At 58.5% G+C, this 20,358-nt stretch overlaps 1 protein-coding gene across 4 annotated transcripts; it reads left to right on the top strand.

Annotated features, from left to right (window-relative positions):
- Positions 1 to 118: 118 nt before the first annotated feature.
- Positions 119 to 16,825, top strand: EPN1 (epsin 1). Of its 4 annotated transcripts, none has more exons than XM_058530342.1 (11): positions 119 to 320; positions 3,293 to 3,619; positions 7,753 to 8,002; positions 10,693 to 10,817; positions 11,244 to 11,318; positions 11,932 to 12,015; positions 13,342 to 13,645; positions 14,258 to 14,368; positions 14,542 to 14,625; positions 15,848 to 16,105; positions 16,215 to 16,825. In XM_058530342.1, exons 2-11 carry the CDS (start codon positions 3,392 to 3,394, stop codon positions 16,421 to 16,423), a joined length of 1,728 nt encoding a protein of 575 aa, XP_058386325.1. In that variant the 5' UTR covers positions 119 to 320; positions 3,293 to 3,391; the 3' UTR covers positions 16,424 to 16,825. The 4 variants fall into 4 exon arrangements, with proteins under 4 accessions (XP_058386325.1, XP_058386326.1, XP_058386323.1 ...); XM_058530340.1 differs by having other exon boundaries at positions 120 to 320; positions 14,539 to 14,625; XM_058530341.1 differs by lacking the exon at positions 119 to 320 and adding an exon at positions 486 to 636 and having other exon boundaries at positions 14,539 to 14,625.
- Positions 16,826 to 20,358: the final 3,533 nt, after the last annotated feature.

Consider the following 20,358-nt stretch of genomic DNA (forward strand, 5'->3'; position numbering starts at 1 on the left):
GGGCGGGGCCACGGAAGCGGCGCCTGCGCAGGTTCGCCGTAGGCGGGGCCGCCGGGCTCGGCGCGGAGGGCGGGGCGCACCACTATTTCCGCTTCCGGTCCGTCGCCTCTTTCGGTTGCTTCCCGTGCTCTCGGCGGCTCCCCTCCCCCGCCCGGCTCTCCGCGCCCCTCCTGGGCGCCGGGGCGGCGGGGCCGTCGGCGTGCGGCCGTCCGTGCATCCGCGCGTGCGTCTGAGCGCCGCGCGCCCCGCGACACCGAGGCCGAGCGGGGGCAGGGGGCTGCCCGCCATGACCCCCCGGAGCCCGGCGTGAGGGGACCGAGGTGAGCGCGGGCCGGGGCGCTCGGGCGTCGGTCGCTCGTCGGCCCCGGTCGTCTCCGCGGCCTTTGTGTGTCTGCGCCTGGTCGGCTCGGACCGCCCGCGTCTCTGCGGCGTGTCTCCGGCTGTCAGCGCCCTGTCCCCCGCGGGCTTTCGCCGGTGCCCCGGGGTGGCTGCTCTCCGTATCCGTGTTGGTGTTGTTACAACGCGCCGTCCCTGTGTGTCCGCCCTGGGTCTCGTCCTGCCTCTGCAGTGTCGGTGTCTGACGGTCAGGGTCGGCGTTCGCGTCTCCGCCGGGCTTCCGTGTCTCCAGTGCCCCAGGTGTCTCCCGTTTCCCTGCCTCTGCGCCTCGCGCTCTCCCCTGCCTTGCCGTCCCGCTTTCGTCCTCGCACCCGTGTCCTCCAACCCGACTCCCTCTCCGCAGGTCTGGTGCTCGGTTAGGGTCTGCCTCCTCCCCCAGGTTCCTGAGTCTGGTGTGGTGGCGAAGGGCCCGGCTCCGGAATCAGAGGCACGCTGCCTGCCCGCCTGTGAGACTGGGCAGCTGACTTCCCTTACTTCCATACCTCGGTTTCCTAGTTTGTAAAATTAGAGTATTCACAGTTCCTACATCCTAGAGCCGCTGTGTATTAACGGAGGTGATGCTGGTAAAGTGCTTAACACTGTCTGGCAGATAGGAAGTAATTAACTAGTGGGAGCTCTCGTTTCCATTATTACTTATAGATTTTCTGTTCCACGCAATAAATGTGCGCCAGCGGTCATTTGAGTACCCCGTGAAAAATTTTGCCATATCATTTGTTCTCTATTTAATAATTATCACTCAACTTATTTTGGAAAACTTAGTCTCATTCTAAGCAGTATCTGTGAAGTCTTAGCTTTGATGCGCTAATTCAGTAGTATTTTTTCTAACACAGTTTAGTATAAATGTGTGGTATTAAGATAGCACGTCTTTTGATGTTGCTGTTTGGAAACGTTCTGTTTCTTCTCTGATAATGATAGCATAATAAGTAACGTTATTGAGGATTGAGCTCCTACTATCTGGGGCATGGTGCCAAGCACTTTATGTACCCATCTTATTTAACCAACAAGCCTGCCAGATAGGAATTCTTTCCTTCGGTCCAGAGTTGAGCAAACTGAATCTCAAGAAGGTTGCTCTGCTGGTAGCTGACGGCCAGGATTTGAACCAGAATTTTGTGTTCTGTCCGTTGTATCTCATTTTTCTTGACTCTTATTTCTCAGTGCCAGGTTACTGCCACTTTTTGTTTTAGGAACCCCTTCTTTTTTCTTTATCCTCCTGCCTCACTGTCTTTCCACGTTTTTGTACCTGTTCCTTGTTGTGTCTTTGTCTGTCACACCACGGCTCTGAGTGGGTTCTCTGCCTGGGTTTCCCTGTGCCTCTTTCTCTCCTCGTTTCTCTCGTTTTCTTTCCAGTCAGTCTCCTCTGTATTTGTCATGTCATATCTTCATCTTAGTGTGTCTGGTTGGACCTGTCTTGGCGCCGTGAGCATCTCTTTTCAACTGTTCACTTTTGTCGCCCAGTGCCTGGCTCTCAGCCTGAGTTCAAGGCAGGGGCCAGCCCCCTCCCCTGGGACTCACGTCATGGGAGGGCTCAGTAAATCTCCGTCCGTGGCTTGTTGGAGAGGCCGCGGACCGTGTCTGCTCTGGAACAGGCTGCTCGGGGGATGAGGCCTGTGTCCTGGGGCAAGGGAATCGACCTCTCTGTGCCTCAGTTTTCTTCTGGGAAGGTGGTGGTGAATCATGGAGTTGTGAGGAGTAATTGGGTTCCTCTTGTAAAGCACTTCACAGCGCCTGGCGCAGGGCAAGGACTGTGTAAGTCCTTGCTCTGATCATCATCACTTGCCTGATTCCCACCCTTCTATTACCTTCCCATCTCCCTTCTCTCGGCACAGGTTAATTTAAAAGTACAATTGTTGAAGTCCAAGTGGTCCTGAGGTTGAGTCTGCGCTGCTTTGCCTGCTGTGTGACCTTGGCTGAATTATTTGACTTCCATGAGCCCCCTCTCCTCATCTGTTAGAACACCACCCTTGGTGTTAAATGAGATAATGGATGTCTTGTGCTCAGCGCCTGGCACACAGCTGCCGGGCTGTGCTGTTCCTTATCTCTCCTCCTCTGACCCTCTGCTCCCCCACCCTTGGGACTCCATGTCTCCATCTCCTTACTCCCTTCATCAGTCTCCTCCCTGTGTGTTCTTGTTTCTGCCGTGGATTCTGCCCCCTTCCACCCCTGCTCCAGAGGTCTTTCCTGCCCTGCCTCCTTCCCTTCCTTCCGGTGCTGTTTATTGAATAGCTCTTCCGGGCCAGCTCCCCTGATGGGAAGAGCCATGTCTAGACGGACGTGGTCTCTGCCCCCGTGGGGCTCACGAGGCGGCCTTAGGTACAGAATCAGACAAATGAGTCTAAAGTCACGAGGGCCACTGAGTCTACTGACCAGGGCCTGGGGAACGGTGACCGCTGTGTTTGGGTGTTTCAAGATCTGGGAATTTAAGTGGAGCCCTTGGGGTGAGTGGGAGTGACTGGGTGACAAGGGAGAGGAAAAGCAGGGGACTGTCTCATGACCTGTGTTCATAGCACACTTCCCACTCGCCGCGTTCTCTCAGGTCTCTGGATTACCGAATGAGGCCCCATTTTACAGAGGAAGAAACTGAGGTGCATCTGTTCGCGGCCCGCCCAAGGTGGCTGGGCTCGGAAGTGCTGAGCTGGGGTGTGCCCCCCGGGCCTGTGGTCGGCCACTGCACACTCTGCCTCACTGAGCAGGGGCCCCAAGCAGGAAGGAGCTGGGCACGTTTGAGGAACTGAAAGATGGATGGGGTGTCTGAGATGGAGGTTAATCAGGGCCAGAGCCTTCTAGGCTGCAGTTATGACCTCTTCCTCGACCCCGTGGACAGTGGGGGGGCCCCACGAGGGAGGCTGGGCAGCCCCAGGCCCCACTTGTGTTTCCAGTGTTCCTCTCCTCTCCTCAGATGCGGTGACCCACCAGCTCCTGCTGCGGCCTCGATCCTCAAGTCGCCCCATCTCTCCACACCCCGGGGGGCCCGTCCCCCTCGCTGCTGCTGGCCACCATGTCAACCTCGTCGCTGAGGCGCCAGATGAAGAACATCGTCCACAACTACTCGGAGGCGGAGATCAAGGTCCGAGAAGCCACGAGCAACGACCCGTGGGGCCCGTCCAGCTCCCTCATGTCTGAGATCGCCGACCTCACGTACAATGTCGTCGCCTTTTCGGAGATCATGAGCATGATCTGGAAGCGGCTCAACGACCACGGCAAGAACTGGCGGCACGTCTACAAGGTCAGTGCCGGGTCCTCACACTCCGACCCCTCCGTGGGCAGGCGCAGGGCTCGGGTGCGAGCTCGTGGGATGGGGCTTAGCGGCACCTTGCCTGGAGGGGTGCCAGGAGTCGGTCCGCCCTTCTTAGTTATGGAAAGGAGCTGGAGTTCTGTGTCTTTATGTAAAAATCTCTCTTTTATTCAAGGGAGGCAACAAAAAACTTTTTAGGGATTTTGACCATTGTGACTTAAATTTATTTTTGAAGAAGTAGCACATTCACAAAGTTTATCCACCGAGAAGGCCTGAGTGAGTGCACAGTGTCCGTCCCTCTGTGTGCCTGGAGCCCAGTTTTCTCCCTTAGAGGCAGCTGGTGTTCCTAGCCTCTGTGTCTTCCTTCAGGGTGATTTATGCGTGGATGTCCAAGCACACGGGCGGCCCCAGGGAATTTGGGGGGACCATGGAACTGTTCTGTATCTTCGTTGCAGCGGTGGTTATGCGGCCACATGCAGTTATCAGAACTCAGAATTGTACGTAAAAGACTGAATTTTACTGTATGTGTTATACCCCAATTTGAAAAAGGAAAATGAGACTATATCTTAGAGATCCTTCCCTATCGGGACGTAAAAGATTTGTTGCTTTTTACAAGTGCGTAACAGTCTACTGTAGATTGTTGATTGTAATTGGTGTAACCAGCTACGTGGTGATGGGTTTTTAAGTGGTCTGCAGTGTTTTGCTTTTACAAGTGAGACTGCTGTGAACAGCCTTGTATGTTTGCCGTTTTCTAGAACCGGAATTTATGGGTCGAAGGGCATGTGCATATGTTATTTGATAAATGTGGGCCAAAGTGCCCTCCACAGCAGTGGTCTGTCTGCTGTCCCCAGTGATGCGTGCACACACCCTGATCCAGTGGACAGGCAGAGCGTAGGCGTTGGACAACGGGGACGTGTCTGCAGGCAGCACTCAGTGGGTGGGTTTTCTATTTGCTGCTCTGGGGACCTGGGGGGCCTTCTGTCCCTGCCTCAGGTCAAGAAGTGGCAAAGGGCACAGCCTGGGGCAGGTGGCCAGGTCCCACTTCCAGCGGTATGGCCTCAGGCCAGTCATGGACTTCCTTCCACGTGAGGGTCTGACGCCGAGGCTGGTGAGTGAGGCTCAGCAGTGTTGGTGAGGCCTCTTCTTTCTTCAGTAGGCATTGGCTGAGGGCCTGCTCTGTCTGTGGCGGTGGACTCGGACTGGGGCCTGCGCTGGCTGGACTCTCCTGCGGAGGTGGGGGTGGGTCCTTCAGTTCTGAGACGAGGAGTCTGACACCAGAGAGGTGGCACTGCCTACGGTGGGAGCAGGGATTTGAGGCCCGTTTGCTCTGGATCCTTTCCATGCCCATCCCGACAAACCAAGATTGGGTCACTGATTCGATTGAGTCATTGTCGAGTCAGTTATTCCATCATTTCATGTGAAGGACTGGGGGCTGTTTGTCCAACTGAGGATCAGGGGAAGGGCGGGGAAGCCTTTGTGTGGACTCGAGGAGGAGGGATGGGGCCTGGAGGGCTTGAAACGGGAGAGAAGCTTGGTGGGGCTGGAGGGACGAGTGTGTGAGGACAAGTGAGTCCTGAAGGGCCCCGGACAGCAGGCTCTTCTTACCACGGCTGGGGGGACACTGCTGTGGACAGAGAACAGTGGGAGGGCTTTTCCTGTCTCTGTTTCGCAGGTGAGGAAACTGAGGCACGAAGAGGCTCAGGGCCACCCAGGATGTGGTGGGACTGGGAGGGGAGCCCTGGAGCCTGCCCTCTTGACTCCAGGCTCTGTCACCTGCCTTCTCTGAGGAATGCAGGGTCTCAGTCTCTAGTTCTTAAAATAGGGGTCAGCAAACTACGGCCCGTGGGCCAGTGGGCCCAACCTGGCCTTCTGCCTGTTCTGTAAATAAAGCTTTATTGGCAGCAGCCAGGCCCGGTCATCTGCGGCTGTTTCTGCTCTAGAGCGCAGAGCTGAGCGGTCAGGACAGGGGCCTCATGGCCCGAAAAGCTGGAGTATTTATCATGTGGCCTTTGACAGAGAATGTTTGCTGATCAGCGTTTTAATCTAATACTTGTGTTCTGATGTCCCTGGACATCCTTGACCACGCTGTTTTAAAACTTAACAGGGACTATTGGGCTGTCCAGTTACCCACTTTTAAAAAAAGTTTTACTCTCTGTTGAGGCCCACATGGTGAGTGTACAACCTGGTTAGCTCTTACCTGTGTGCACACCTGCGTAGCCACCACCCAGATGGAGATAGAGGACGTTTACCCCCCCCCCAGGGGGCTCGCTCATGACACCCCTCCCCCAGAGGCACTATGTGTGCCTTTTGTCTGCTGAGATTGTTCTAGAACTTTCTCACGTGGACGCGTGTGGCACGTGGTCCTTTGTGTCTGCTTCCTTTGCTTTCTGTGGCCTCTGGGAGGTTGACGCGTGTAGCACCCGTTCATTTATTTGTTTTTATTGTTGTGTGTGGTATTCCCATCACATAAACACACCACGGTTTGTACGTGTGCGTTTCACCCTAGGTGGGCGTTTGGGTTGTTTCCGGGTTTCACAGTCTTTAACTGTAGTTCCGAAGTCCCAGAGCTCCGAGAACAAAAGTCTTGATAATTCATTTGGCGCAAGGCCCGGCCCGGCCTGCAGTGAGGTGGTTTATCCTGCTTTGTTGGTCCCTTGTAGCCTGGCCGTTGGTATGCCCCCTGGGAGTTCTCCTACGTGTGGTGTCTTTCTGGTCCGCACTGGGAAGAGTCTGAATTCCAGAACACAGCTGGCCCAGGAGTCCTGGAGCGTGCCTCTCCCTCGGGGGTGATCTCGTTCTTTCCTTTCTCCTCAAATGCGTAAACACCTTGGGGGCCAGTTAAAGACTAATCTCTGATTAGGGAGGTAAATACTGTTAACACACCTTCAGGAGGCTGTGCCAGATCCGGGTCTGGCTCCCTCGGAAGGCTGGGGAGACATTTGTGACCCACAGCACGTTCCTTGGCAAGTGTCACAGCGGTTCAGAGAGCTTAGCTGAAATGGCTGGCTCCTCCCTGCGGTGTTTCGTTCTGCTGCAGACTGTGGAGCCCTGGTTGGGTTTCGGGGGCTCTGTGAAGCCCCTGGAATCACCCGCAGAGTCTCAGATGTGCCCTTTTCCGCGGACGGTGGCCACGGCCTTCTTCGAGGTCTGCAAGGAGCTGTGACCCTCACTCGCTCCCCGGGCTGCTCTGTAGCCTGGGCCGAGACCACACAGGCCTTCCCTGTAGGTGTTTTCCATTTAATTTTAACTTGTTGAAAAGAGAACTTGTTCTCATGTCATGAGATATGCAGGATACCAGAGGATATTCCTTCCTCTCCCTGGCCTCTTGTTCCCACTGCTCCCAGCACACTGTGCCTGTCCCCAGAGAGCCCAGGCCTGGACAGGCCCTGTGGGCATGGTGTCAGCTTCAGAGTCGTCCCGAGTCATCCTAGTGTGAAGTTTTGCACTTAAAATGACGACATTTTCAAACTTACAGAAGAACAGAGAAAGCACCCGTGTGCTAGGTACTCTTGAACGTGATTTAACAAGCCAGCTTTTTTGGTCACGCTAGTGTAGATTTTAATTGTAAAGAAGCAGAGCCGGGTCTACACCTCTTAGTGATGCCCGGGTGGGGCTGCAGTGACAGCAGCTGCCATTTCCCCTTTTACGTGTTTTTGTGGAGATGTGTGTAGGTCACATGCTGTACAGTTGACCCTCTTAAAGTGTACGGTTCAGCGGCATTAAGCACATTCACATGTTGTGCAACCATCGCCTTTGTCTAGTTCCACAATATTTTCATGACCTCAGACAGAAACCCTGTACCCATTAAGAGTCATCTCCAGGCCCCCAGGCCCTGGCAATCACAAATCATTTCTGTATGGATTTGCCCCCCCCGGACACGTCACATGAATGGAGTCACAGGCTCTGTGCTCTTTCGTGTTTGGCTTCTTTCATTCAGCATCGTCTTTTCATGGTTTATCAAGTGGGAGTGTGTGTCGGTGCGTCATTCCTTTCCGTGGCTGTATAGTACACCATCACGTGGACGGGCACGTGGGTTTATCCACCTGCTGGTGCCCTTTGCGTTGGCACTGGGACTTGAATCGCGTTGGCCGTGTGATTGACGCGGCGTGTCCCCCGCCCTGCAGGCCATGACACTGATGGAGTACCTCATCAAGACCGGCTCGGAGCGCGTGTCGCAGCAGTGCAAGGAAAACATGTACGCGGTGCAGACGCTGAAGGACTTCCAGTACGTGGACCGCGACGGCAAGGACCAAGGCGTGAATGTGCGCGAGAAGGCCAAGCAGCTAGTGGCCCTGCTGCGCGATGAGGACCGGCTTCGGGAGGAGCGCGCCCATGCGCTCAAGACCAAGGAGAAGCTGGCGCAGACCGCCACGGGTGAGGCCCTGCCGCTCAGAAGGGCGTCACCTCCCCTTCCTCACTGTTCCCTTCCGGCCTCGCCCTGCTCATCTCTCTCCTTAGAGCCCCTGATGGCCGAGGATCTGGGCCTCCTCTCCTCCTGTGCAGGTGCCCTGTGTCCCCCCTTCCTGGCCAGCAGGGCCCAGAGTTCCAAATTCAGGCGTTCTCCTCGCTGCTCCCTCCTTTCCCGCTCCTCACCCTGGGGTCTTGGTCCAGCAGGCTCACTCGGGCCGTTCCCTTAGCCTGGAGCCTCCTCTGCAACTCCCTGCCCCTTCCTCTTCGCTGTGGGGCCTGAGAACTGAGAAATGTCGTCCCGTTCACCCACAGATGTTAACTGAGCGCCTCCTAATGCCCAGCTGTGCCCCTGCCCTCACCCTGGGCCCTGGAGCTGTCACATAGGTGCACCCATGGTCCTGTCTGAGAGCGGTCAGTGCCCGAGAGAGAATGTGACCGGAGGGGGCTCCCCAAGATCCGTGGTTAGGGAAAGCGCTCTGAGCGGGAACGTACACATTGGTACCTGAGAGAGCTGTCCTCCTGTCCAGCCATGCCAGGCAGAGGGAGCAGGTGGTGCCAGGGCCCCGAGGTGGCTGCATGAGGCACAGAAAGGAGGCCAGTGTGGTGGGCACGGGGGCGTTGGCTGGAGGCAGAGCCTGCAGGGCCTGCTCTTGAGAGTTTTAAAAAGTTGTCCGTAGGTGGTGAACTCCGTTTGGTGGGGGCTGACCAGCATTTAAAAAAAGCATTTGAAATGGAGGAAATAGAAAATCAGAGTGCAGCCCACATTGTGAGGCCGAGCTGGGTCTCGTGAAATGTTCCATGTTACAGACAGCCAGGCGAGTCTTGAGTGGTGCTGGGGAAGGCGTCTTATCCTGGGAGGGGGTGTGTGTCACAGCTAAAACATTCCAGACATGGTGTCCTGAGCGCAGCGGGAAGTCGTCGGCAGGAAGGTTCAAGTCTGATTACTGCCCTAAGCTGGGCCTGGCCGCCCACGGACTGGGGCAGGGGAAGCGGGCAACATTTAGGAGACAGGTGAGGTTTTCCAGGTGATAGGAGATGTGTCTTAGCGGGTGGTGGTCGGGATGGAGAGAAGTGGGAGGATGAGCCTTACCTGGAGGCAGAGCTGCCTGGGCCTGCAGGACGAACCAGCTGCAGCAGGAGGGAGCCCTGACCCCCAGGAGCCTGGCCTGGTGGGGAAGGCTGGGCCTTCTGCAGGACCCGTCACGTCTGGGTCGCTGTCTGGTTCCCCTGCTCAGGGGTGTCAGGGACACCGCTGCGGGGGTGAGGCTCATCCTTGCCCAGGGCCACGGAAGACGGCACTTCAGGCAGAGGGAGGGGGTGTGAAGTAGAGAGAAGGAAGCTGGGACACACTCAAGCGGCGCAGGAGCTGGGGGCTGTGAGAGAAGAGGGCGTGTTAGCGGGGACCTCCCGGAGCGGGGGTCCTGGACTGGCCTCTGTGGTGGCTGGCGGGTCGCTGTTTCGCCCTCAGCAGTTGCCTCCTTCGCAGCCACTGGACTCGGCCCCTGTGCAAATGAGTGAGTGGGCCTGGCTCTGCACCCCTCCAACTTCATTCTCAGCCCCTGAATTCTTAATTTTGTGTACTTTTTACATGTGTTGACATGTTATTCATCTTTTGCTTTTTTTCTTCCCCCAACTACTTAAAAACGTGAAACGGTTTTTTGGCTCGTGGGCTGAGCAGAGCAGGTGGCTGTCAGGCTGGGCATGGCTGTGGGCCCCGGTTTGCCAACCCCACTCTGGAGTGCATCCCTGAGATGCTGAGAGGGGCCGAGGGGGCACATGGAGCTCTGAGGCCCTGCTCCCGGTGTTGGGTGGGTGAGGGCGGTGCTGCCTTGGTGCCGTTATTTACCCACGAAGTGAGAGGCCAGGCGGGAGGAGCAGGGTGGTCCCGTTAGCTCAGGTGGTCCTCCGCCTGTGTTAGCCTCACCTACTCTCCCTTTTGTCCGTTCAGTCAGTCAGACCCCCTCCTTCCCATTCTCTATCCATCCCTTCCTCATTGGTCCCTGCGGCCAGTTGCCCCTTGTCCCAGCCGTGCCTGAGACGGGGCTGGGAGCCAGGGATTCAGGTGCTATCCTCCCTGATGCCCAGCCAGTCCCTGCCAGAGCTGTACTTTTCCGCCAGCCCTGGAAACTGAGACCCTGGTCTCCCCACCTAGGGCGTGCTGGGAGCTTTCCCGGCCTGGGACCAGGGAGGAGGACCTTTGTCCCCGTGGGGCCCTGTGACAGGCCCCAAGGCACCAGGGAGCCCTCACCCTGATGTAGTGCGGGAACCTAGGGCACAGGCTCAGAGGTTCCTGAAGCCCCTCCCTCTTTATCAGCAGACTTTTGCTCCTGGGCCAGCAGGGCTGTCTTTCCCTGACCCCTGGCCTCCCTGGCCGGGACTGCCCTTCCCCTCCCTCCCCCACTGGGGGCCGGATAGATGCAGGGAGCCCAGCTCACTGTCCCCTCCCTCGGGACCATGGGACCCTGCACTCCTCACCCCTTCTGTCCTGAGGAACCTGGTGTCTGGGTCCTCAGGGGGGTCTTGGAGGGGGAGGACCAGGCCCGAGGGGATTGGGGGATCTCAGACTCGGCTAGCCTGGCAGCAGAAGCCTGGTTGTCTGGGCTGTGGGGTTCCCTTCGCCCCCTGCTGCCGGCTCACCGACTCTCCCCTGCCAGCCTCTTCGGCAGCCGTGGGCTCGGGGCCCCCGCCCGAGGCAGAGCAGGCGTGGCCGCAGAGCAGCGGGGAGGAGGAGCTGCAGCTCCAGCTGGCCCTGGCCATGAGCAAGGAGGAGGCCGACCAGGTACCAGGGCCTGGCGGGGCGCGGCGCCGTGGGGCTTGACTTTTGTTTTGCCATCCCATTTCCATGCCTCACCACCAGCCCCGCCTGCCCCTCCTTCCTCTCCCAGCTCTGACTCGATCTCTGCATCTCTCTGTCTCCCATCCTCCCATCTCTGCTCGCCCCCTGATCTGGTCTTCTCCTTCTGCCCTCATCCTGGGGATTCCCCTGCCCCTCCTCTCCTGGACACCTGCTTGTCCTGCCCCCACCCTGCTCCTGCCCCACACTTGTGTCTGTTCTGTCGCTGCCTGCCCCTCACCAGTTTGAGTGACCATCGCTCTGTCCAGCCCTGGCTCTGTGTGTGTGTGTTTCTGTCTCTCTCTCTCCTCCCACCCCCCCTCGGCCTGCTGCCCTGCCCCCGCCCATCCCCTCACGCTCTCTCTCCCCCAGCCCCCGTCCTGCGGCCCCGAGGATGACGTCCAGCTCCAGCTGGCCCTTAGTTTGAGCCGTGAGGAACACGATAAGGTCAGAGCAGCCTCCCTGCCCGCCCATGCTCTCCGCAGACCCTCCCCAGGTCCTTGCCCCCTTGCACCTTCCTGAAGGGCCCCCGCCCCCACCTCCCTGGCCCATCTGGAGTTCACACACGTTCACACCGCAGCATTTTTAGCTGTAGGACCTTGTATCAAACAGGTCCTCAGATGTACCCCTGGTCTGTGAAGCAGATGCCTGGCAGCTTCTCCGGGTGGTGAGGGGGTCCTTCCCTCTCCCTCCCTCACAGCCCAGGGCTTGGTCATCTCCACCCAGTGCAGAAAACACCTGGGTCAGAAGCCCAGGTAGAAGGGACCATCCTCCCATGGTCCCCTGCTTCCCAAGCCTGTCAGAGCAGCGCCTGGCCTGTCCCCCCATGCCACCCCCGAGTCCTCATCCCCCAGGCCACACAGTCTCCCCTGTTCCCTGCCGTGCGACCCTGTGTCCCACCCCATCTCACACATTGTCCACATCCCATTTTAATTTGCAGCCGTTGTCTAGGTGGGAGAAGGTTCTCGGGGTTGTCCAGTTGGGAGGGATGGGGGCAGCATATGCTCCATTGCTCCAATTCTGATCCTCCCTCTACGGCCTGCTTCCACGGCCCACACAGGAAGAGCGGATCCGCCGCGGGGATGACCTGAGGCTGCAGATGGCCATAGAAGAGAGCAAGAGGGAGACGGGGGGCCAGGAGGAGGTGAGTGTGGCAGGCCTGCCCTCCGGGCACTGTCCTGTCCGCCTGCGCTCCTTGGCTCTGTCACCCGCCGCTCCTCCTGCCCGCCGGGGCCTCCTCTCTGCGGCTGTGTGAGGACGGGGAGGCGCGCAGAGCAGGCCTGGGCACAGTGGGTGCGGGGCGTGCCTCCAGTCCCCCAGAGGAGACAGACAGACGGCGTTTCAGCGGCTTTTCAGGTTCCCGCAGTGGGTGTCAGCCTCCACAGCACGCAGCTTCCGCACTTCTCTCGGCTCTGGCTGGACAGGGCTCCGCCCCACGTGTCAGGGCTGAGGTCACTCACACAGCCAGGACGTCCAAGCAGGGCTTGTTCTCTGTCCTCTTCCCGTGGCCTCGCACTGGTCGCTATGGGTGTCCCAAGTGTCTTCAGAGCACAGCCATCCTCCCAAATGGTAGATGTGGGTCACAAGGCTGGCCCAGGTTCAAGGGGTGGGGACGCAGACCCCGTCCTGTGGGGGCAGCAGACAGCTCGTGGCCGGCTGATCAGCCACAGTAGGGCTGTCTTCGTAGAAAAGCTGGTTCAGGCCTGCTCGGCTAGAACAGCTCGGAAGGGTCCCAGAGGAAGACGGCCCTAGGGCTTCGGGGCCTCACTCCATCCTGGGGAGGTGTGGGTGGGTGGGTGAGTGTCACCTCCACATCCAGACGGAGAGGGGCTCTGGCCCTCCCCCAGGACACGGGGAGATGGTGTGTACATGTGTTGATGCGTGTGCAGGGCTGGCAAGCCTGGAGCATGCAGTGATGTGAAACGTGTGCTGGGCCTCAGGCCAGGTGTGTTCAGGGTGACCTGGGATCGCCCAGCCAACTTAGGTGGGCAGGTCAGCAAAGACTTCCTAGAGGTGTGGGAACAGTGCATGCGGGGCTGGGAGGGGCTGCCTTTGGCCCCTGTCCTCACTGCGTTTGTTCAGGGGCCCTGGGGGCAGCAGTGGGCATTGGGTGGGTGATGTGGAAGGGCCGCCTCGCTGCTCTGCGGAGAGTGGATGCAGGGGCAAGGGCAGGAGGAGGCCGGGGTGGGGCTCTGGGTGTGTTGGTGGAGGACTGGGCCAGAGCACATGCGAGAGGCAGACAGAGTGGGAGTGGGCTGGAGAAGTGGGTGGCAGGGCCTCTGCCTCCTGTCTCGCGGCCCACGGACGCCCTGTCCCCTGGCGGTCCCTACCTGGCTGTGGGGCTACCTGACATCCCAGCTTCCACTTCCCTCCCTTATTCTGCGGCTGTCGCCTTGTCATGGCCTTCTCTCTGAGTCCTAGGGTCTGTCCCACTTGCCCATTCATGCTTTCTCTCTTTTCCCCACCGCAGTCGTCCCTCATGGATCTCGCCGACGTCTTCACGGCCCCAGCTCCTCCACCGGCCTCGGACCCCTGGGGGGGCCCAGCGCCCATGGCCGCCACTATCCCCATGACTGCCCCCACCTCGGACCCTTGGGGGGGACCCACTGTCCCTCCGGCTGCTGATCCCTGGGGTGGTCCTGCCCCCACACCAGCCTCTGGGGATCCCTGGAGGCCAGCTGCCCCCTCAGGGCCCTTGGTTGACCCTTGGGGTGGGACCCAGGCCCCCGCGGCTGGAGAGGGGCCCACGCCTGACCCGTGGGGGAGCTCAGACGGTGAGTGCCGGCCACCTGCCTTGGCCCCCAGGCCCAGTGTGCTGTCCTGGGTATGCCCTGGGGTGGGGGCAGACACAGCCAAGTGGGTGACAGGCAGCTGTGGGGGTGCTGTGGGGGCTCTGAGGAGGAGAGGGTCAGATCAGACACCCCAGAGGAGGGTGGGGGAGGGAGGCCTTGAGGGACAGCAGGAAGGACACTGTGGGATGTGGCTGGGAAAGGCTGCTGGGCCGAGTCTGAGCGGGGCGGCTGGTCATGCTGGGGGCATGCAGGCTGTGAAGGGGCTGGGTGTCCTGCAGGGACTTCAGGGAGCGCAATGCGGGGCCTTGGGGGTTTGAGCATGCTGGGCAGGGAGCAGTGTAAGCGCCCGTGACTGGTATGGGGGGACAAGGTGGGAGAGGCTGGCTGGGGCTGGGCCTAAAGCCTCTGGGATGCCCAGCTGCGGGGCCCTGGCAGTCCTCAAGGCATCGGGGGATGGCAGGGCGGGTCTTCTGGGGGAGAGGCGGGCCTGGAAGTGGGGCTGTTTGTGAGCAGCCACAGATCCAGAGGAGACAAAGCCCCAACTGCCCGGCAGGTGAGGCCGCCAGCCTCTCACGTGCCTCCTTCCTCACCCAGGTGGGGCCCCAGTCGGCGGACCCTCGGCCTCTGATCCCTGGGCCCCGGCCCCTGCCTTCTCAGATCCCTGGGGGGGGTCACCTGCCAAGCCCAGCACCAATGGCACCGCAGGTACTAGGTGGGCGCAGGGAATGGGCTCGAGTGTGTGAATGCACGTGAGCATGAGAGCAGTCTCGTCGCCTGAGTCCTGAGTGGGGGAGGGGCCCGAGGCCTGGCCTGGAGTGGGTGGGGTGGGAGGCAGGCCCCCTGGGGGAGCTGAGTGGACGTCCTGACCTCTACAGCAGTCGGGGGGTTTGACACGGAGCCTGACGAGTTTTCTGACTTCGACCGACTGCGCACGGCCCTGCCGCCCTCCGGGAGCAGCACGGGTGAGCCCCCCACCCCGCCGTAGGACCCCCAGGCGCCTGGTTCCTCAGGAGGCCCAGTTCCGTAGCCTGGGTGCCGTAGCCTGGGTGCCGCAGGTTAAGGGCTCAGTGGGAGAGAACGAAGTCCCGGGGCAGACCCCACGTCCATTGATGATCCACTCTTTAAAAAGAAATTTTTAATTTTGTTTCAAAATAATTCAGACTTAGAGAAAGTTGTAAAAATAGTACAAAGAATGCCCTTCCTCGAGTTTCCCCAAATGCTGACCTCTGATCTATCTCTGTCCGCCGGAACATTTGAGTGCGTGGCAGACCCCCAGGCACTTCTGTGCCTGTTTCCGAGAGCCAGGCCGGCTATGCCGTGTGTCACCAGCCGTGCGGTGACTGGACGGGGGTGGGGGCAGTGCTCCCTTTCCTCACCCCCCCCCCCAACGTCTCAGGGCCCAGGGCCCTTTCTTGCCTGGAGTCCCGTCCACAGTGGACGTGTGGACGTCCTGGCGCCCCTCTTCCGGGGCGGTTCAGCACCTGTTTCCCGGCAGGGTCTTCGCGGTGTTGGCAGCTCTCATCGCAGCCTCTACCAGGAGACATGCAGTATCTGTTCCCACCACTGGTGACGTTTCCTTTGGTCCCCTTTTTTTCTTTTCGAGTGAAGCGGACTTGTATGGAAGCAGAAGTACCTGGGGACCGATGAGGGCCCTCGCCACGCAGGGAGGAGCCGTGGCACCAGGCAGCCCTCCTCCGTCGTCCCAGTATGACCTTAAATTACCATTCAGTCTGCAGTCTGCATTCGTGCAGGCTTTTTTTTTTTTTCATACAAATTTGTGCTTTTTTCTAACATTAGATAGGATTCTTAAATCTGTTTACAAAAAAAAAAAATCAGACCTCAAACTAGCAAATGTCATCAGTGAGCCGGGCTCGTGGGCGTCTGCCACCGTTTCCCCGCCATGCGGTTTCTGTGGGACTGGCACTGGTGAGGTTTTTGTGGGATTGTGAACATCCTGTAAGCAGTCTGTCATGCTTCCTTTCGCCGCTGACTTCGGCCTGTTGGTGGTTCCTCTGCTCACTTACTGCCCTGGAGGTTGTCACATAGCGTTCCTTCGACGTTTGTCCTTGGCATCAGACTCACCTGGTTGGACCCTGGGCTCTGCCACAGGGTGCTGCAGGCCTCCCGTCTAAGGCAACCCCCACGCCCTTCTGCCCCTTGAGCCTCTTCTCTGGCTCCTTCCAGGGGAGCTGGAGCTGCTTGCTGGAGAGGTGCCCGCCCGCAGCCCTGGGGCGTTCGACATGAGTGGGGTTGGGGGCTCTCTGGCTGAGGCCGTGGGGAGCCCCCCGCCTGCAGCCACTCCAACCCCCACACCTCCCACGCGGAAGACGCCAGAGTCATTCCTGGGGCCCAACGCAGCCCTCGTTGACCTGGACTCGCTGGTGAGCCGGCCGGGCCCCATGCCGCCAGGAGCCAAGGCCTCCAACCCCTTCCTGCCGAGCGGTGAGTGTGGCCTCCCAGAGCAGGGACGCCGGTCCTGCCGTCTGACCTCCTACCCAGGCAGACCCCCTGACTCTGCTGTGTGCATTTCTGTCCTCTTCTCTCCCTGCAGGAGCCCCGGCCACTGGCCCCTCCATCACCAACCCCTTCCAGCCTGCACCCCCTGCGACACTCACCCTGAACCAGCTCCGCCTCAGCCCCGTGCCCCCAGTCCCTGGAGCGCCACCGTCGTACATCTCTCCCCTTGGTGGGGGCCCTGGCCTGACCCCCATGATGCCCCCAGGCCCCCCAGCCACCAACACTAATCCCTTCCTCCTATAATCCAGGGCAGGAGGGGGACTCGGCCTGGCCCAGCCTCCCCCATGTCTGCTCCCTGGGAGACCAGTGTTGTGAGTGCATGTGAAGCGGGGGACTCTACCCCTACCCCAGCACCCTTCCCCTCCTGGGGCCCACTCACACTACACCCTCTTCCCACGTTCCCCTGCCCCACTTCCCCGGGGAGAAACTGGACAAGGGGGATGGGGAGGGGTGCTGGACAGAGGAGGACCCTTTCCCATGGCATTAGAAAGGGGAGGACAGCTGGGGCCCCCCGCTCTTACCCCTCTCTCCAGCTCCTGGTGGGCCCCTCAATCAGTGTTTGAGCCTCCTTCCCCTCATGCACCCCTCGGTGAATCCTTGGTGATGATTTTGGCAACTTCGGGAATAAATGGCAATTCTCACGGGCGTGGCTCCCCCAAGTCCCATTCATGGTTCACGAGACCCTCTTAATCTGGGGGACCCAGGGCTCCCAACCCACTGGCCTCTTAGGTGTGGCTGGGAGCCAGCGCCTCCTTCTGAGAAGCCTCGATTTCCCCGAACTCAGCTTCCAGGGGGGTGGGCTGTGTTGGGGGCAGGAGGAGAGCCTGTCCCAGCTGCAGCCCGCTCAGGGCCAGACACTCACCCCTTAGGAGGGTTAGGAGGCGACCCGGACACTTGGGGCTCAGGGGGCCCACTGGAGAGCTGATGTGGTCCTTGGGTTCGGGGACTTCAGACAGATGTTTGTGGACAGTGGACACCATGCTGAGGTCAGGGGATCCAGGGTTCAGTGAGACATCCGTAAGAATGGTGATGAGTGACTGCTGAGAAATGGTGTGTACTCAGCACACGCGGCACCACTGTCAGCTCTGTGCCCACTGCAGGGCCCTCGTCCACCCACACCCACCGCAGGTGCAGCTGGTCCACCCAGCATCCTTGGAAACCTCAGTCAGCCTCTGCTGGTGGAGCTGAGAGGACCACCAGAGGCCATGTGTTTGTCATCTGTGTTCCTTCTCTGTGCTGGACACCAGTGAATCCACAGATCACCCAGCAAGGTGGGTGCCGCTGTTATCTCCACAAACAGCTGGACATCAGTTTGTTCCAAGCCCTGCAGTCCAAGGGCCTCAGTGATGGGGACCCCTCCGTGTGGGGCCTCCTTCCCACATGCCTGGAGTCAGGTCTTAACAGCAGGATTCATTCCCTCAGTGAATCCTTTTACACCTCGGGCTCCCAGGCCTGGGGGAAGGCTGTGCTGGAGCCTGGGCACCCTGGGTCAGCTAGCCTGCCTTCTTGCCCAGGAGCTGCTGTGGGCAGGAGGCGAGGGGCAGGCAGGTGCAGACCCCCAAGTCACGGGCCCAGAGGCTGCACTGAGGCCGACTCCAGGAGCCCCCTCCCGCAATGATCAGGGCTGACCATGTCTCCGGGGTAGGTGGCTGACCTGAGGGGGGTGGCCATGGGGATGGTGGCCCCCAGACGGATCGTAGAGCAAGAGTGAGTGTGCATAGGTGAAGGTGACGGTCAGACTTCCTGTCCCTGCTGGGGGTGGACGGGTCAGGAAGGGCTCCTCCTGCAGACCAGGGGTGATGGAGGGCTGGGGCACTGGACAGACAGAGTGGGTGACTCCTTCATCCAGAAGAGGACAGGGGCCCAGGGATGCTGGAAGCACATGGGGTCAGTTAAGGATTCAAGGTGCCAGGAGACTGTCTCAGTGGCTTAGGGGAGGGGTGGCTGCCTCTTGTGCATCCAAGATGGGGGACCCTCCCCCTTCCAGACTGTAAGTCAGACCCTCAGTTCACTGAATTAAGCACATGTTTTATTATTTCATGCCTTGGAGCCGTCCTTCCACTTCTGTCCACAGAAGCAGAGGAGGACGATAACATAAAATGTCCTACTTTGGTTTCCTCTAGTGGAGGGGTAAAGGTTAGACTTTAGTTCTCTCTTCAGTTTCCTTATTTGTCAAAATGGAGAAGACAATAAAAAACAACAAAACTCAGACCAACACCCACATAAGTTAAATTAGGGGCTTAATCTCAGTATTCTCTCTTAGGCATCTTCCTTTTCATTCCTTACAGTATGAAATACACAGTAGCTCTGAAAATCTTGAGTCTTCTCATATATTCTCATTTCCAGAATATTCTGGCTACCACTTCTCAACTGGAGCTGCCATTTAGGGGTCCCTCCCCAGTAAGCCTGAGCACCTGGGTTTGCACTGAATGTTGAATGAATGCAGTCATTCATTCCTGCTTCATTAGTTCACTCTTGCTGTATATGCTTCAGTCTCTTCTTTCAAGGGCAAGTGTGTCTCCAGGGCCCTGGGAGTCAGATGTCGGGCTCTGGGCTGAGCTGCTTGGGCCCTTTGTGGGTGCTGGGGAGGGTCCTGTGGGCGCCATTCTGACCGGGGCATCTGTGTCCTGGGGGTTGAAGTGGACAAGCTTCTGCCAGGGGGTTTCCTGCTGGAGGCCATGGCGGGAGGGCCTCTGGGTTCTGCCTGGATTTAGGGTCTGGGAGCTGGGCAGGGAGGGAGCCTGTGGGTCTGGGACCAGTAGGTGGCGCCAGAGACCAAGGCCTGGTCCCTGTCTCCCCGGTTGAGTGGCCTTGGCTGTTGCTCAGGAAATCTCAGCCACCAGCACTGGACAGGCCTCCAGAGTGCTTTACTCCCACAGGACACACTGACACACGTGAGCTCGCTCACCCCGTCCACACTCTCACACGCGCCATCACGCTCTCATACAGACCTTCCCTCTCACGTACGTGTTCTAGAGTGTTCTCTCACATGTAGCTGCACACACATGCGCCTTCTCGTGAGTATGCACACTTGTGACTGCCCCGGCTGCACACGCTCACAGGTTTTCAGTTTCACCCTGTCTCTCCATTGTTCCCACACAGAAACCACCTCAGACACACCGCCCCCCCCTCAGCCAGCCCCTCCTGTGTCTCACGTTTCCCTTAAAGCAGAAATGCTTTCTCTCCTTCAGACTCATCTGCTCTCTCATTGCAGATGCCTGTCGTCTCTGGTTGGTCCCCCAGGGCTGTCCTCCCTGCCACATGGGACCCAGTGACCCCGTCTTGACATCTTGTGCAACTTGCCTTTCACTGTGTGGGAGGGAATCCCACCCGCATCACATGGTGCCGCAACTCAGGGGTCAGCAAACTGAGGCGCCAGGTTTGCTGCTTGCTTTGTTCAGGTTTCATAGGAGCTCAGCCGCTCTCATTTCCTACTGTCTGTGGCAGCTCCCTAACAGAGGCAGCGTGAAGTAGCTGTGACAGACCGTGTGGCCTGCGAGCCTAGATGTTTCACCATCTGACTCTAAGAAAGTCTGCTCACTGCAACTCCTTGTGCTCTGGGGCACTTCCTGTGCCCACCACCCACCCCACCTGCAAGCCCATAGTGCCCCCATCGCCGGGGACAGCCACACACTGCCCATGGGTTTCCAACAGGCTTTCCATCGAGACATTGTTCTTTTTGCTGCCTTTTATTTCCTATTGAGCAAGTCTTCATGTTTTGTTTTTTTTTTTTTTAATTTTTAGGGCTAATTCTTTTATGTTTCGTTCACACTCTTGTAGTTCAGTTGGCATAGTTATAATTTCAAGAGCACTGTTTACTGTTTACTCCTTAAAATACAACTTTAATGAACAGTTTCAAGCACACAAAATTATAGACAATGGTACTGTCACCCCACCCACACACTTTGGGAGCAACTTGTCTACTTTCAACCATCATTTACCTTGAGTAGATCTAGTTTGATTTAAACCTGAGCACAGTTCCCTCCCTGGAAAATTTTAAAGTGATAATTATTCTCTGGCTAGGAACAGTGGGGTGTTACTGTTACAAGATAGACTATGTTGCATTTCTGGGGGAAAATGTTCCAGCAATTAACCCGATGTGTTCAAAGGGGAATGAATACTAGGGGCAGAGCTCATGGTATGACGGCTGCAGAATCGCTTCTGTGTTTCCTTGAGGA

The sequence above is a fragment of the Diceros bicornis genome, chromosome 34 (genome assembly GCF_020826845.1).
Source record: "Diceros bicornis minor isolate mBicDic1 chromosome 34, mDicBic1.mat.cur, whole genome shotgun sequence".
Lineage (NCBI taxonomy): Eukaryota > Metazoa > Chordata > Mammalia > Perissodactyla > Rhinocerotidae > Diceros > Diceros bicornis.